This window comes from Pseudoliparis swirei, chromosome 7, assembly GCF_029220125.1.
Source record: "Pseudoliparis swirei isolate HS2019 ecotype Mariana Trench chromosome 7, NWPU_hadal_v1, whole genome shotgun sequence".
NCBI classification, from domain to species: Eukaryota; Metazoa; Chordata; class Actinopteri; order Perciformes; family Liparidae; genus Pseudoliparis; species Pseudoliparis swirei.
In genome coordinates, this window is record NC_079394.1 from 6,360,750 (window position 1) to 6,378,978 (window position 18,229).

Here is an 18,229-nt window from a genome sequence, read left to right on the forward strand (position 1 = left end):
CAGAGAGCCAGACGCCCTGAGGAGTCCATGACCTCCTCCTCCAGACATGCAGGACTCTTTGCCCTCAGGGCTGCGGTCAACCCAGCACGGTTTTCAAAATAAGACGTCGACCAATCGTATACTGTTATGGAAATTAGATTAAATACATGGTATTCACATTAAGTACAACACGTGACCTGCTTATAGTGAGTTAAAGGGAAAATACAACTCAAATGTGTGTAGGTTGTCTTTATTCTTTGATGTGAGGGTTAATGGAAAGATAATAAATTGAATATCTGAACGACTGACTGATATGTATGTGTTCAGACCTTTTCTGACCACATCCAAACATCTTAAATGTACCAATTCAGAGATTTTACAAAGTTAAAAGAAAAAGGTACTCTAACAATAGATACATTAATCATTCCAGACAACGCCTGATGCATGTGTTCAGGACATATGTTCTGACTCCACCAATATTGACAATCAAACAACTTTACTGTACCAAATATATTGTTGTTGTGCACATTTGGCTGATTTGTGTGTTAACTTTTTATCTGTGTAAAGTGCTCACCCCTGATGGCAATCGAAGGCCATGAATAGGTTGCATAGGAAACTTACAAACAACTATGTTCACACCTTGAATCAGGGCAAGGTTATAAAACCCTTTCCAAAGCTTTGAGTGTTCCTGAGCACAGCGGCCTTAATAACTATGAAATGGAAGAAGATTGGAACCACTACGACTCTTCCTTGAGTTTTCTTCCCGGCCAAACTGAGTAACTGCAAGAAGAGCCTCAGTCACGTAGGTGACCAAGAACCCAACAGTCACTCTAGAAGAGCTTCGGAAGTCCTCTAGAGATGACAGAACCTGCTGTAAGATAACGATCTTAGCCACCCTCCTTCAATCAGGCCTTCGCGGTACAGTTGCCGGACGGATGCCAATCCTGAGTAAAAGGCAGGACAGCCCGCTTGGAGTTTGGCGAACCGCATTTCAAAAGAAAAGGATTCCCTGGTGTAGCGAGAACATCAGGGATTGCACATCACCTGGTTTGTACCGTCAGCAAGGACAGACAGACTAGTCAGAATGGAGAGAATTACAGAGGCCCTTAAAGAAAACCTGCTCCAGAGTGCATCATCCTTCCAAATCCAGGTGGCAGAGATTGCAGAGGCTTACCCAGGAAGACTCCAAGCTGTAATGGCTGCCAAAGAGACTTCTCCAAAGTCCTAAATGACAGGTCGTGAATACTTATGTAAATGAGAGATTTCCGTCTTTGAATTGTTATGTTTACATTCCTCCCGCTGCAAATTTAAAACATACAGCAGTTTGTTTGTTTTCTTGTTTGACAAAAGGGACTGCGGCTGCATTTTGCTGTGCAACCATGTGTACAAAGCCAATAAATGGACCTTCTACCATTTAGCTCTTTATAATTCCTGATTCTTCTGTGTGTAGTAAATTGACACCTACCTGAAAACCGCAGGGCTCGGATGGCATTGAGCACAACTGACCAACAGCTGGATCACATCTGCATGTGCTCTACTCAGGACAGTCCAGGAATGCAATTAATTGTACAGCGAACAAACATGACTGTTCGTGAGCATTTCTCGCCTTGTATGAATAGCGGCAGGTATGTGGGTCACTTTTCGATGGTTTGACTTCTGTGTTGTCCGTTTGCTCCAATAAATGCATCGACAATTTTAGAATGTGTGGCTTCTTCCATAATGTATTTATTTCAAGGGTGCCTTTGAAAATGTACCCTCTGGTTGGTTAAGTGTTACTGTTGATCAAAATGTGGGAACAAATTTAAGAAAAATGTAAATTAAAATCACACCGGAGTATAGAAAACCGTTAATAAAAAAGCGGTTGTGACATTCGGATCTGTAACATGGAAAAAAGTGCTAATACAGCATACACTAAAGCCTTTAATAGGGTTTTATCTAATGCATCCAACATAGAAACAACAATTTCCAAACCAGTTACACAAAAAAACATCAGCAATTACAGAGTGATTATGATCTGAAATGTGATGTGCAGACCCTGCTTTCAGAACTAATTGTTTAAACATTATGAAATACTAGGTTTGCAGGGGAGAGATTTAACACAAAAGAAAAAAAGTCACAATTATACACCAGACATCAGGTTTTCTATAATGTCACCACAGTAAGAACCGAACGCTGCCGTGCAGATCTCAGTGTGGCTTCACCGAAATCATCAAGATCTCAGACCTGCATGAGGTTCACTCGGAGCCTACATCACTGACGGGGCTACTAAGGCAGTTTGCAACATCAGCGTGTTGCACTTCTTCTCATTTCAAGCAACCTTAATGTGCTTTTAATGTCTCTGTTGGCAGAAATGCATCACATGTTCTCCTTCACGTTGGAATGCTAGTGTAAGGACAGAGGAGAGCAGACTGGCTTGCACTTGTTATCTTCAGGTTTCCATGGCATCAGGAGCAAAGTCTTTGACTTTTGGCTCCTCTTTACTTTTGGAATGGTTCTCATCTTTGAGGAGTGCAAGGTTAAGTTCTGGTAAGGGCAACTTCCAGTACTGGAAGGAGTTGTACGAGCAGTCTTCAGTGTTGTTATCCTCACCAGCCTGAGAGAGAGAGAGAGAGAGAGAGAGAACTAAGCCCAGGAGAAATGTGCAAAGCAGCCTACAGTAACAGTTCACACTGGATCTCAAGGTTGACATCAACCATATGTGGAAAAAATCAAAGCAATATTTGACCCACAGAGTTGTAGTGAAACCGCGAGCTATATTATATAATGTGCAATATCCCCATACAACTGTCCCCTTTCCCCTCTTTCCTTTCACAAGCTAGGAAAAGCACTCAGCACTAGCCTATTTATCTATTTATTAACCTCTGCCCTCTCCTTTTTTATGTTGATAACCTGTTTTTTTTTACTTTACTTGTATATTCTACCACCTTATGTACAGTGTGTTTATATTTTTTCTTCTTCTTCTTCTTATTATTATTAAAGTGTGTTTTTACCTCTGCAAAACAATTCCAATGTGTCTGGGCAGTTGGTCTAGGCACAAATGGCAAATACATTTATTTTTTAAAACGTGATATTATGGGCAAGGGGTGCCCTCTAGTGGACGTTCACTGCAACTACACCCAGTCATTTTCTCTGAACGGAGCTGCGCACAGTAAACATGTTGCTACATCGTCGATCACTTACTTTATCATTCGCATTCGGAATGACCGTCTCTAAACCCGCGGAGTCGTCTCGAGGTCGTTTCTTCGAGCTCGTGAGCGTGCTGAAGCTGCGAGGGCCCCGGAAACCTCCAGACGTCTGTTGGAGCAACACATTCCTCGTGTCGCAGTTTGCGGGCTCTCGATAAAGGGGGGCGTCTTCTTGATTCTGTGAATCTTCAAAGTGGCGCGGCCTCTTTCTGCCGCCCATCAGAGCCAGGAGGGACGGCGGGCTCTCCCCCCCGGTGGGAGCCATGCGTTCCAGCGGCAAGTCAGCAGCGCTGACGGAGCGGTAACATCGCTTGGAGGGAGAGCCCCGGAGCAGAGTGTCCTCGGCACGTCTCTTCGCCATGACTGCTCGTAGGCAGAAGAAAGTTTTAAAAACACGTGGGACTCTGATAACGTAACTAAAGCTGATTTTCACTGCCGAGTGCCGACGTTGTGCATGGACGCGTTCAGCAGTTTCAGTACCGGTAGTACATTTATTACAAGGCAGTCCGGATAACCAATCAGAGAGCCCCGCTGTCTAGCCTCGCCCACAGCCGCCTCTCTTCCTGTGGCGGTACATTCGCCCTGATCCATGCTCTCGTTTCATCCAGGCCATGTTATTGTCATCGGTTCCACCTTGTAAACCCAGACAAGATGACCAGTCACAACAATAAAGTATGTAACCCCTGTGTGGTGTTCACATGTCTGTTATTCAGCAAATGGTTGTGGGTCTGGTGGACCCGCTGCATTTGTGTGTTTTTAATTCACACAATCAAACAATGTTATGTTAAAATGTCCACAGATGTTCCCCATTACAAACAACATAAACAGTATATATGGTAAATATGTGCCCTTTACCTTGGTGAGATCAGATTTATAAATGAATGTGCTTCTCTTTTTCTTTTCTTTTTTTTCAATATAATGTCCATCCATTTATCCAATTTAATCTGCTTAATCCGGGGTCGGGTCGCGGAGGCAGCAGGCCCAGCAGGCTGACCCAGCCTTCCCTCTCACCCGCAACACTTTCCAGCTCATTCTGGGGGATCCTGAGGCGTTCCCAGACAGGAGATATAATCCCTCCAGCGTGTCCTGGGTCTTCCCCGGGGTCTCCTCCCAGTTGGACGTGCCTGGAAAACCTCTAATGGGAGGCGTCCAGGAGAAATGTTATAAAAGAAATTACATTATAATCAAGGACCATTTTGTTTGTTTGGGATCTCCCACCAGTAGGGGGCATCGTGCCACTGCCAATTAAGACAGATGCCAATATAATCAGTGGGAGCACCAGGGTCAGCTGTTGCTGGATTGGCAGGAGCAAACAGTTGTTTGACCGTGGGAGAACAGGTGACATTGTGTTTTTGATTTCATGCATTTTTTTTGGGAATAGACTAATGGGTTTGGACAAGGAACATATATTTTGGTTTGTGTTGGAAGCCATACAACTTTATACATAATTAGAAATAATGCATGTTTAGGGCAGTTCCACATTGGCTTCATTTCAAAGACACCAAGGTTGTTGCTCTTTTTTTACTCAAGAACTTTTCCCAATTTCCACTTCAAACATGTTTGAGAATTCACAGGTAGAAAATCACAGGTGTAACCTGATAAATAACATTAACGACTATATTCATTTGTGTGACTTCACTGCTACATCGTTTTTTACGCCTGCAATCTACTTTTCTAATAAATGAGCGAGCATGTAGCTCACAGAAAACATTGTGTATTTTTCATTAATGAAAACACATTTAAACGTGTCCTTGAGCTACGGTAAAGTGCTGTTATGAGTAAAACTCTGGAGATATATGATATCATACCTGCAAACTCATGAGGGGTGAAAAAGGTGACAACGGAGTGGGGGGTGGGGGTCCTCTGCTCTGACTAAGTCAGTGCCCACAAACCCTTCCAATAAGAATATGATAGATGTGTGTGTGTATATATATGTATATATATATATTAATAGAATAGTTACAACACCTTGAAAGATGATGGTGAAGCCGGTAAAATGGCCGCCACACCTTGAAATATTCAGTAATATTTATTTTGCGTGGGCCCAGGTGTAAATAGGAGCGAGGCCCATTCAGAGAAATCTCTACGGCTCACTTGAGCGACAATCACACAGGTTAACAAGTCCCACGTTACACTATTTTTCAAATCGAGTAACTTCCTGAATTTTGTGCACTTGAACACTTTTTTAATTTCAAAATTATTTTAGAAAATTAATTCCTTTTGTTCCTCTTTTATCCAATAACCAATAATATATAATAAACCTTCCCACCCACCCTGTCTGTGATTTCCCAGCAGAGGCCCCCACCCCGGGAAGTGGCTGAATGGAGAAGGGGTGGGGGGGTTTCTGTGAGATTCACACACTGAATTCCAGGGCTCTCAAGTGTCACGCATTGAGCGTGAGACTCACGCATTTCGGTCTTAAGTCACGCACTCCCGCCACACATCGTATTTCTCACGCTGAAAAAACTCTCGGCTATTTAATGTTTTAATGTGCCGCAGCGCGCAAACATGAGCTGGCCGCGCTGCCCTCACCGTGGAGGAATCAAGCGCTCCCCTGGAGTTCTGCTGTGAGGTGCCACTTATCAGCCAATCAAAAAAAAGAAATGGGCTACACAATAGCCAATCAGAAAACAACCCGTATCTGTTGTATCTGGGTGAGATTTAATCCAGCAACCAATGAAAATAAAGCATCCTGTCCGTGTTACGCTAGTCTAACTTGTTTGTTTAAGACAAGAATTACGGCACCAGTCATGGCAAAACACGCTACTGCCCCCTACTGGCGAACACAAGTATAACAATATTTAAAAATCATTCAAATTAGGAAAAATGGAAAAGCATCACATCGTCAAATTTAAGAAGCTGGAACCATAAAATGTTTTTTATTATTATTTAAAGTGAAATTATTATCAACAATTGTTTTCTTTTTTCTTCTTCTCTTAAGCAACTAATTGATTAATCTAATAATATTTTTAGCTGAACTTTGGCAGTTTTGCAACAAAATGTATAAAGTAGAAATATTATTAATGATATAATGATAGTAATAAAAAATATGCGTTGTCATTATGTCATATGGTTAAAGTCATTCATAAACCAACTTCCCTTTCTGTGGCCTGAACCAACAAGGACTCGTGAGCTCTGCTGAGCCATGACTCCGATCCTTGAGTTTGTTCTGCCTCTACCTGGCTGTCACTAACATTATAACTTCTATACAATACCTGCCATAACTATCATGATACCAGAATTCGATACAATACCATAAAAACAATATACCATAAATACGATACTGGTATATTTATCGATAATAGTAATAAATAAAACATCTGTATGGTTCACTTTTTACCAACTTTTTCAACACTTAACAAATGGCAGTATTATTAGTATTAATACAGCCAGATATTAATGAAACTACATGGTTCCATCATAGCATTGATTATACACTGAGGCCTTTAGTCAGTATCTGACCAGATGATACAGAGTTCATCAGGATGAGCAGCTGTAGAGTTACATAACTTTACAGACTGTCTGCCTTGGAGACAAAGAACTTAAACATTTCACTTCTGGAATAATCTTTTTCTTCTTTTTTTTTTAAAGCTGAAGACTTTAAGTCTCAAAAGCTCCGCCACTTGACGCCACTCGCTGTGAGCTGCGCAGCGCAATGCGTGCAGACAGCTTGACACGGAGCAGCGCGTGCGCTCTGATCGCGCGCTCTTTTAATAAAGTATTGATACAAAAAATATGCTAAATCATATCGTGTTTAACGTACGGGTACTTTGTTAGCATCGCTACACCGTGCAGTGTGACAGCAGTAGATGTAGCGGGCTGACATTCAAGCTAACCTAACCCCCCTAAACGCTGTCGACATCTGAACGCTGATTGGCCGAGACGCGACACGTCCCATCAAAGATGTTGTATTGCGAAGAGCACCACATCACATTTTCTCCGTGTCTCACTCCAATCTCATAAACGCCGGCCGGCCGGTTGACCCCCCCCCCCCCACCCCAAAACAAAAACTCTTCTGATCTATACGATTCACTTGGATGACCGATTTTGATTTCAAAACGGTGAATTTCACCGAAAGGTGACAAGTTTGCAGGTGTGTGATATACCTTTATTCGTCCCACAGTGGGGAAATTTAAAAAATCACAGCAGAAAGATACACTTTTCTTTAATGTTTGACTTTATTCCAAAGTGTGATTGCAAACCAGAAGTCGATGAAAGTCATCTGCAACTTTAAAACAATGTATTCTTGAATAGCCTAAACATGTTTTGATTACATTTTCAGTTTTGACCAATGATGAATGCAAATTAGTAGACATCAACGCGAATGAGTAGAAAGTCATTGGCAACATATTTTAAAAAATAAATAGATTACAAAAGTTAATGTTCACATCACGCTGTCCTATCACACTCACACACTCTCTCAGGCAGTGAAAGTCAATGGAGATGAGAATTTTTAAGACCAAAGGCAGTCAAGCAGGCAGGACCGCAGTAACAAATATATTGTTCATGGCTTGTAGCCGACACGCAAACCATTTAAACAAAATAGCAACGAAGGGTAACCGACTCATCTCAAACCCCCGCTATCAAGAGATGTAGACTATTTATAGATGTTTTTCCTGGTCTTACACATCACACGGGGCCTGCAGAGATGAGCACATTTCTCCATGATACACATCATAACAAATATAGATGACAAACTGTAAAATTGATGTCCACTGATTTTTTTCTTTCCGTGTCCTTTTTCTGTTTTAATTTTGACAGTCTAATGTTCGCCTCTAAGTTTACTGTTGTTGTCAGAGGATTTCCTGTCACGTCTGCCTGTCGGTACCTTCTCGTCGTTGTGACTTCGCGGCCGGTGGAAAACTCTGTTCTTGGTCGTCTTCTTCTTCTCCTTCTTCTTCTCGACCGTTAAAGTACAGGTCTGCAGGTTTCCGTGCCACAAAGAAGACACAGTCGTAAATGTATCTCAACATAGAGCGGTCGTTCTCTGTGTAGGTGGTCTGAACTGATGGTTTCTCCACCTGCAGGAGAAATGCAAACACTGTTTTACGACTGGAACCAGATTTCCGCAGACAAGAATTATTGTCCACCATGAAAATGAATTAAAGTCTTTGGATTACCTCTATATGGAAGCCAACATTAACAATCGCTCTCCTAATGTCTTCATAGCTAAGTTCAACCGACAGTTCATCGGCCATGTTCTCAAAGTGGTAAAGCAGTGGACCTGAAGGAGCATTTAATTGAAACTTTTAGATAAGTTTACTCAGACCAAAACATTCAGTACTTGATGAACATCTTATTCTTGAGACATCCATTTCTGGACTTGTGTTATTTTCTTTCATGTGCTGAGAAAAGTTTTAACATCGATGTGATTACTCTGTGAATAAAATGTAGTATGATAGCAGATCCTATTGTGGATTTAACTTAAAGAATATCAAATTGAAGGATTAACAAAGTAAGCCGACTCACCCAGGTTGATCCACACTCCACCAGGTTTAAGAATCTTCCAGATAGTCTCCAGATACTCAATGACATTATGAGCTGTGTCAATAAAGAAGCAGGTAGCCACACAGTTCCAGGAATCTGACCCAAACAGATAATATATTATTATTACATGATCCTTAATGTTGCTTAGGAGCTAAATTCACCAAAGGATCAATTATTCATCATTAACAATTGTTTTGTGGAGCTTGCATAGAGCAATATACGACATTGGAGTAAACTCTGCCTGAAAGGACAAAAGTTACTTCTGTCCATTGTTCAACTGACCTGGTTCACTGTAGACTTCCACAAAGTCTCCTGCTACCATGGAGAAGTCTGCATCTAACGGTAAGCTCTGAGGGTTGACATCGGGGAATATGATTGGTCGTGTTTGGTCGGAGGATTTCTTGTTGTTGCTAAACTGGTGGATCCAGGGGTACAGGGTCAGAGAGTTCACCGTTTCACACCTGAATGAAGAAGTCCAAATTCATGAGGACAGTTGGACAGCGGTAATCAGCAGAGTAAAAGGCCATAATTGAATGCCAAAGAACTAAATATGAATTATGTGTTCTGGTTTTATTTGTGATCATAGAAGTTATAGTTATAGATTTATAATAATAATAATATATCCTTATCCCCGTGGGTAAATTTTTCTCTGCATTTGACCCATCCTTAGTTATTAAGGAGCAGTGGGCTGCAGTGATGCGCCCGGGGAGCAACTGGGAGTTCAGTGTCTTGCTCAAGGACACATCAACATGAAACTATGGGGAGAGCGGTGGATCGAACCGGGCACCTTGTGGTTAGGGGAAGACTACTCTCCCCATGAGCTACAGGCGACCCACACATCTAAGTATGATTAATAGATTGATATTTACACCTCATGCAAGCAGAGACAACCTGCATATAATGTGTGCATAAACAGCTGATATCCTCTAAGTATGGTGTAAGGGAGCAGGAGTCACAGGAGTAAATATGCTGTACCTATTGAGAACAAAGTTTGAAGAGAAGAGCATGAAGAAGCTCCATTCGTTGCCCTGGCAAATATAGCCCAGTCGTGCTATTTCCCAGGCTAGACGGCCAAGCCCAGCGCCCGGAATCAGCACGCTCACCTTAGACACATCACTGACATAATAAAATATACAAAATGCACATATCACATGGAAAACGTGGAGTAAGTCATATCATCAGAACTTGTACAAGATGTTCTGAAACCATAGCACATTGAGTATCCTTACATCTCACTGTCTTAGCATGCAGACAGGCCTCTGTGTGTTAGTCTGTGTGAGTGTGAGCATATGTGCTTCCTACTATTGGTCATTTGGGAATAGTCGTTGGATCTCTTCGATGATGGGCTGGTAGCAGGTGTCTCTCTCTGCCCGGCCCGTCTCGCTCCAGTCTCTGATAAACTGCTTTATGGTTGACTTGATCTTGTCCATGTCAAACGTAGTAGATGGGCCCACCTTTCGCTGATCTTCCTGGAATTTGAAGGAAAACACAAAACATCTACTTAAATTCCTTGTGTAAATAACTACAAAATAAGATGTGACACTTCAAACAGTTTTTGTATGCAGACCGCTTATGTACAGTAGACCACCTGCTGTAAGCCAAGCCTTACCCTGTCGCCATATTCAATGTTCTCAAACATGTGGAGGCTGTTGTGAACGACGGCCTGCAGGATCTCCTGGTTGTGGTCCGCACACTGGCTGATCCGGTCCAGATTGGACAAAACATCTGGCAGCAAATCCTGGTGTCGCTGCGGGAGACTCAAAATCTGACGCTCGGCCCGCTTGACCTGCTCCTGGACATGGACCCTGACATGAAGACAAGACAACAGTGGAAGACAGGGTTCACACACTGTTCCATGGTGTCCCTCAGGGATAACACAAGTCATGCATCTGAGCAGCAATTGGGTAAAAGACCGTATATTGATGCAATGTGGGTCTGACTCGCTGGTACCAAATGGTTCATATATATTTAATATGATTGTTATCTTTTACTTGCGATTGCTATCCTACATCACAATATTCCTCTCTTATGTATGTTTTAACCAGAGGTGCTATGACATGAGTGGAACTAAAGTCAGAACATCAGGACATGAATGCTACCGGATGCTAATTAAATACAAGTTTACTTGACTGTAGGAAGCAATAATCAATATTTAAAACAATTTGAATCATCCGAGTTTGGAGTTTTCCCTCCAAACCCATCTGTCCTTATCACTCGCTAACGACATCGTTTATTGACACAAACTGTCGGTATCTGGATTGTACTGTATTTTAATTGTTGTCAGTATACCTGTAAAATCTAAAAGCATCGATTATTCTCCAGAAATGCTGCCTTTCCAGCTTGGCCTCCTCCTCGGGGCTGTCTTTCATTTTCTCTTTGTTTAGCGGTCTTCGTTGCGGTGCCTCTCCTGTTGTTTCGGCCATGACTGAAGCGAACACATAGCCGTCCAATCAAAACGCAACGAACTTCTTCTTCTTGGGAATGGTTGATTCCAGTAGAATAGGCTTCACGAGACATATTACCGCCACCTACAGTCGGATGAGGAGAATGCAGTTGCTCTGATACGGTGTCAACCGGACGAAGGGAAATACATAAATAGATTTATTGGAATAATTCAACCCTGCTCAATGAAGTACTTAAGTGGAGTCCCTTTTCTCATTGGTTCAGAAAGCTTACATTATTGCTACATATGTCCCTGTTGGTGTCCCTTTGTGTCCCATGTGCTTGGTCCAGCAGCAGTCAAGACCCAGCTTGTTCAACTTTTCAAATTATATTAAAAGCTGCTACGTTCATAGACACACACACACACACACACACACACATACTTACACACACGCGTGCACACACACACACCATTAAATAAATGCTATACAAAGTCACTGTATAATATTTTATCCCTTAATTATTTTACCCTCTAGAATAAAAACGAGCACTCATAAATATTCTAACGATTTAACTAAATCATAAATAAAGAGACAAAAGAAAGAATTGTTCTGAGGATTTTATATGTGACTCAACAACGGTGCTTGAGCAAACACAAAATGTCTCTTGCATCAGAGGTTTGGATTAATAATCTTGCCCATGAAAAGCATTTTCTCTGTGTTGCGTTCAGTGATGACAACCATGAATGGACGATTGAACTTCAAGACAGGGATTTGGCGGAAGGACAGAAGTGTGATACCAATGCCTGTGGCAGCTGCAGCAGTGGCTCCGGTCTCATCGACATCCAGGGTAGCTTGGTGAACAACCTACGGCATAATGGAGGATGAGCGAGATGAGAGATGGATGGAATATAGGGAAGGAGAACATATGTGTGAAATAAAATAAGTTCTCTGTCCTTACATCGGAGACGGCCAGTTTGGGCCCATCGGAAATGCCACTCAAATCTGCACGGTCACCAAACATGTCTGTCATTCCCATTTCAGACAGCACATCATTCAAGTTGTAGGAAGTCTTGATGGAGAACTTTGGAATATATACGTTATGTGTCCTAAAAAAAAGTGGGAAATAGACTTATTGAAATTGTTCTGTAATAACTGAGCTGACAGGACAAAGCTGAGTTGATTACACCGTGTCAAACCTTCCAGAGTAGAAACCAACAATTTAAGGAAGATTTTAGATTCTCCTGACCTGGCCGTCATCCATTTCAACCATTTGGTGATATAGAGTGGAGAAATGGCGTTCTCCAGTGTTGACATGTCGTCAGGCAACAACAGCAGCATGGAGTAAGAGCTGTCGAAGGGCAGGTGGAGGACTGATGTGTTAATCGCCCTGTCGTAATAGGTATCAAAACGCCGCTCCATATTCATCATCTGGACTGGAACCTGAAAGATTACAGCTTAAACGTGAGGTCCCTTCATTGGAAAAGGCAGTAAACATGAAGAACGCGAGAGGATGTATTGTTGCTATGACTCAAAACCATTCTGAACAAAGGGTGCAACTTTGAACCTTGGTGTTCTCATCCACCGTGAAGATGTCCTCCATGGTGAGTTTGGGATCAAATGGAGTCGCCCACTTTCCTGTTTGACGATGAGCAGAAAAAAACACAATTTAGGGGTTGATACAGGAAATTTAAAGGTGTGACCTCAAAATGAGCCAACAAACCAACCACATCTCACGTGACCTTTTACCTTTGTAGTAGACGTAGCTGATGAGATACATGACTGTGTTTGGATCCAGGCTGTCGACCAGCTTGTCTATCTTTCCATTGGTCTTCTCCGCCACGTACTTATTGATGGTATTGGCGCTCTCTCTGGTTTGGGTGAAGTCAAGGTTGAACCCATCTGCAAAGTAGGACTGCTTCAAGGTCTCCAGGAAGTCGGGCTGGGCCTTGAAGCGGTTGTCCACAAATACAGCAGTCCCTTCACTGGTGTCTTCCTGAGAAGTGTCGTTTGTTGTTTTGAGAAGCATCTGGAAGGCCTGATCTACATCTGTCTGTGTCATTAAGGAGTTGTTGAAACCCAGACCACTGAAAAGCTGACGGTGGGTTTCCCCCCGTGCTCCTACGGACAAGGCAGCCAAGGCGACAGAGACACTATATGGAGAGAAGAAGATATTCTTGCCTTCGGAGTCAGCATGAGCTGCTAATCTCGTGTAGAGACGATAGGCAAACCCTTTGTTTGCTGAAGTCACTGCGGAGAGGCTGTTAGCAGGACCATCGAGGGCAGTGTCTTGATCTTTGCCATGAGCATGGTGACCCTGACCAGGGAGATGGCCTCTCCCCACACAGATCACTGCTGATAAGATCCATAAACCCACGGCTGCACGCGTCATCGTGAACTAAGACAAAAGTTCAAAAGTGCAGAATTGTTCATTCGGGTTTCACAATGTTTGCTTTTGGATGTAGTCATGGTCAAATTGATCGAGAAGGTAACAATAATCATGATGCTTTAAAGGCGCTCAAAAACAACTATATTAGCGCTCTTGCTATGAATGATGAAGGATTTTCTGCCAACATTGGTGCAGTTTTGGTTGTTTTAAATATATATACACTACCGTTCAAAATTTTGGGGTCATCCAGGCAAATTCGTGTCTTCCATGAAAACTCACTTTTATTTATCAAATGAATTGAAAATTGAATAGAAAATATAGTCAAGACATTGACAAGGTTATAAATAATGATTAATATTTGAAGTATTAATTTTGTTCTTCAAACTTCAAGCTCAAAGGAAGGTCAGTTGTATAGCTCAGGGGCGTCACACTCATTTTCACCGAGGGCCACACCAGCATCATGCCTGCCCTCAAAGGGCCGGTTGTAACTGTAACACTGTATAAAGTACTCAAAAATATTGCTAAATAACTCTCTTTGCATTTGATTATTGTTTATTTGAGTGTAGAAATATTGTACATAATAACATGACTTTAATATTATAACATAAATCCATTTCATTTGAAACCTTCAAAAATAAAAGCACAGGATATTCGTCTTAGATTTCTTAAAGAAAAGGTAATCAAATGTCTTTCAAGTCGTCAGGGGCCACATCAAATGATGTGGCGGGCCGGATTTGGCCCGCGGGCCTTGTGTTTGACACCTGTGGTATAGCTTATATCACCAGCATAACTGTTTTCAGCTGTGCTAACATAATTGCACAAGGGTTTTCTAATCAGACATTAGTCTTCTAAGGCGATTATCAAACACAATGTACCATTAGAACACTGGAGTGATAGTTGATGGAAATGGGCCTCTATACCCCTATGGAGATATTTCATTAGAAACCAGACACTTCCACCTTGAATAGTCATTTACCACATTAACAATGTATAGTGTGTATTTTTGATTAATGTTATCTTTATTGAAAAAACAGTGCTTTACTTTGAAAAATAAAGACATTTCTAAGTGACCCCAAACTTTTGAACGGTAGTGTATATATATTTTTTAAATTCAGATCCTAACGAGTAGGGCCGTTTGATTATTCTCAGTAAAATCTGATCAAACTCCACCCACACAGTCTTCACAAAGCAAATCAGCTAAACTCTGAATACATTATACCTAAAAATATTTTTTGGGGTATTGACTAAAAGTCATGTTTTTGAGAAAAACTTAAAGTTAAACAGAAGTTAACAAATGAAATTACAACATGATATGCATTGAACCTCAAAAAAGAAGCTAAGAGTAAATCTAGTCCAACGACAATAATTTACATTTAGTCGTAACTCTCTAAAGGAGGTTAAAGGATTTTCCAATTCTGGTGAGCATAGTTGTATCTCAAACTTAAGACATCAAACATAGTTTTAATAGTTGCCAGAGGAAACTTGTAAGTGAAAAACATACTGCTAAAACAATAAGCTCTCCATTATTTTAACCACGTACCTTCTCCTGATGAAACAGACAGCAAAGCACAGGCGAGACAGGGGGAGATGCCCCTTTTTATAAAAGTGATCAGAGCAACTGAACTTTGGCTTTGTTTATTTTTCATCCCAGCCTCTTATTTGCTCTGCCCTTGAATGTGTTCTGTGTAATGATTACTCTCCAACCATTGCATCAAACTGAGACTCTACGGGATGATAGCACAAGCCAAGCTACCTAGGTTATTTTCAGCAACATGTATGAAAACATGTTTGTGATGATTATTGTCTCTAGCCCAGACTGTGTCATACAAAAAAAACAAAGAATGATTTTGTATGTATAGTGCTAATGTGTAACTTGAATTCCAGACATTCACCAAAAGCTGCATCCGATTCTCCAAAAGCAATATTAGTACAAGTACTATGAAATCCATGTATTTTACATTTTATTTTAAACAATATGCAATATACTTGAGCTACACTACCGTTCAAAAGTTTGGGGTCACTTAGAAATGTCTTTATTTTTCAAAGAAAAGCACTTTTTTCAATAAAGATAACATGAATCAAAAATACACATTATACATTGTTAATGTGGTAAATGACTATTCTTGGTGGAAACGTCTGGTTTCTAATGAAATATCTCCATAGGTGTATAGAGGCCCATTTCCATCAACTATCACTCCAGTGTTCTAATGGTACATTGTGTTTGCTAATCGCCTTAGAAGACTAATGTCTGATTAGAAAACTCTTGTGCAATTATGTTAGCACAGCTGAAAACAGTTATGCTGGTGATATAAGCTATACAACTGGCCTTCCTTTGAGCTTGAAGTTTGAAGAACAAAATTAATACTTCAAATATTAATCATTATTTCTAACCTTGTCAATGTCTTGACTATATTTTCTATTCAATTTTCAATTCATTTGATAAATAAAAGTGAGTTTTCATGGAAGACACGAAATTGTCTGGATGACCCCAAACTTTTGAACGGTTGTGTATGTTTTGTCATATTTATTCCTATGCTCTGGACCGACAGCTGACCAGTAATGCCAGGCAGAGTTCACTGTGTGCGAAATAGCTGGCCATCCAGTCTGATGAGCTGTCGGAGGAAACCTCGATTCGGGAAAACTCCCCGGTGGTTTTTCACTGCACAAATAGCCTCCACGAGGGTCAGGTTCTGCCTCCGCATCAGATAAGCCAGGACAAGAGTGGCGGAGCGGCTCACCCCTACATGACAGTGCACCAGCACTTTGCCTGAGAATCAGAGAAACATTGCAACATTCATTTTAAAACAGACTGCCTTCGAAATGCATCTGCTGACCCAGCTCCTCTCACCTCCTCTGCTGAGAGCCCTGTGGATAAACTGCGCTGCTGCCTGGAAGTTGACGCTCATGTCAAAGCCACAGGAGTCATGAGCCTCTATGCCCATGTAGGTGATCTCCGTGCCCTTGTAGATGTCCGGCTGGACTCCGCGTTTACTGTGAGCTGCATTGAGGATGTGGGTGAATCGATGCCTGGAGAGATTAGCCCGGTTCTCTGCACTGTGTCTGAAAAGCACAACGCTCCGTATTCACCGACAGGGTCTGACAATACGTATAATATACAGTCAAATGTTGCAGGTGTTCCTGGATGAACCATCTGCATGCGTTGATGCATGTCGCATATAGGGGTCGATTGAGATATTGAAGCTGCTTTCAGACATCTGAGCTGAATTTATCAAGAGATCTGAGATATGTAAACATTCACATAGCAGAGCTGGAGTTTACGCAAGTCCCCAATGTGGAATGCAACTTGTGGGATATTAGGTTACTCATTCTGCAACTAGGTATGATTTATGATCAGTTCCCCTTTCACACTTGGCCTAAATCCAAGTCGGGCAATATTTGTAAAAAAAAAAAGTTGCAGTTCAGTGTCTCTATCACAACACAATAATATTTGTAAAGTGCAATACAAGACACAGAGTTACAAGGCCATTCTTCATTATTGTCAGCTAGTTGAAAACCCAATGCCAATCTCCACCCTTCAGGACTCACAGACTTTGAGGCGCGCTCCCATGAAGTCCTTGAGGGTTTAGTTGTGTCCCCACTATCAAATCATTTAGTGTTTGAGGGCTCTCTGGCAGACATGTTGAGCCCTTTATGAACCCTTTCTGTAATTCTGCATTTCTGCAGACTTTGCCTCAGGGAATGACCCACAATTTATAGCAATGTGACATCAAACATGGAGTTACCAGCAGAAGACATTAAAAAAAAGCAAAAACAAAGAGGACGGCACATGAACGTTCAGCCTGGGAAATTACATTTACACAACATTAGGGATTACAGATGGAACATGAAAACACATGAAATCAGAGGAATGGATGTGTAATATATATATATATATATATATATATAACACAGATTTATTCATCAAATATGAAATGTAGTCATTTAAGCTCTTTTGACAAAAACAAGTAAATAGATTATTTTAAATACCCTTTCATCTTGTGAGGAAAGAGCCTGGAAAACGTTCAAATCAGGGAATAAAAAATATCTAATAAATACCCAATAATTGGTTGACGGTATCATGGTAGCGTGATATATCTCATCAAAGTCCTGTCCCATTGGTATTTACATCATTCCAAGCCTTCACACGCTCAACCGTTTACCAGTGTCAGTAAGTCCCTAAGGATTCAGGGTTTAAGGCCTTAGGAGACATGAGAGCTGTGAAAAACAAAAAGGTGAGTTACTTACTGGTCACCAATGTAAAGCCTCGGCCACACCTCATCTGCATGGCTGATGATGGCTTTGCCAGTAAACAAGAGTCTTTCCAACACACACTGCTAAGCCAGGTGAACTCAGGTCAATTTCCACTTTGCGAGAAGTGGGATTATCATTTCAGGACGCAGGAAGCTTGGATGCATATGACATTGCTTTTTCTGTCGCGTTCTCTTCAGTGAGACAGCAGTTTTCTCAGAGGCAACTTCGAGTCGTTTAAAAGCAGACGGTACAAAAAGTCTAAAAAAAAATATTGCTGCAGTATGGAGCCACGTAGATAAACGAAGTCTTCCAGAGTACGGTACAAACTAAATAAAAAATCCAACAAGCTGTACCACACGAGGTGATTTTAGTCTGAGGCTTCTTTGCCTCAGATGTACTCTAAGGTGTGTCGGGCCATTTGACCCTAACATTAAATCCAGCCCATGTTACACCTTTGAATCAAAATAGCTGTCTATTTAAAGAGCTGTATGCTGCCTGGCAGGTGTCGGCAGCGAGGACTCGTGCATCAATTGCCACTCCACAAAAAAGAAGAAGCA

The 18,229-nt window shown here is 41.5% G+C and overlaps 3 protein-coding genes and 1 pseudogene across 3 annotated transcripts; all 4 read right to left on the reverse strand.

Moving 5' to 3' along the window:
- Positions 1-1,881: 1,881 nt before the first annotated feature.
- Positions 1,882-3,753, reverse strand: wu:fa19b12 (uncharacterized protein LOC560551 homolog). Its single transcript, XM_056419226.1, has 2 exons — positions 3,160-3,753; positions 1,882-2,572 (listed from the first exon to the last, which is right to left on the reverse strand). The coding sequence occupies exons 1-2, from the start codon at positions 3,523-3,525 to the stop codon at positions 2,408-2,410; spliced, it is 531 nt and encodes a 176-aa protein (XP_056275201.1). The 5' UTR covers positions 3,526-3,753; the 3' UTR covers positions 1,882-2,407.
- Positions 3,754-7,320: 3,567 nt separating this feature from the next.
- carnmt1 (carnosine N-methyltransferase 1) lies at positions 7,321-11,547 on the reverse strand. The gene is made up of 8 exons (XM_056419787.1): positions 10,941-11,547; positions 10,261-10,456; positions 9,954-10,120; positions 9,627-9,767; positions 8,934-9,112; positions 8,634-8,747; positions 8,285-8,388; positions 7,321-8,185 (listed from the first exon to the last, which is right to left on the reverse strand). The coding sequence occupies exons 1-8, from the start codon at positions 11,072-11,074 to the stop codon at positions 7,973-7,975; spliced, it is 1,248 nt and encodes a 415-aa protein (XP_056275762.1). The 5' UTR covers positions 11,075-11,547; the 3' UTR covers positions 7,321-7,972.
- A 92-nt stretch (positions 11,548-11,639) lies between these two features.
- Positions 11,640-14,979, reverse strand: LOC130197217 (hibernation-specific plasma protein HP-55-like). Its single transcript, XM_056419786.1, has 6 exons — positions 14,962-14,979; positions 12,782-13,430; positions 12,600-12,670; positions 12,282-12,475; positions 11,994-12,141; positions 11,640-11,899 (listed from the first exon to the last, which is right to left on the reverse strand). Exons 2-6 carry the CDS (start codon positions 13,422-13,424, stop codon positions 11,705-11,707), a joined length of 1,251 nt encoding a protein of 416 aa, XP_056275761.1. The 5' UTR covers positions 13,425-13,430; positions 14,962-14,979; the 3' UTR covers positions 11,640-11,704.
- A 584-nt stretch (positions 14,980-15,563) lies between these two features.
- LOC130197122 (dual specificity protein phosphatase 26-like) lies at positions 15,564-17,843 on the reverse strand (annotated as a pseudogene).
- Positions 17,844-18,229: the final 386 nt, after the last annotated feature.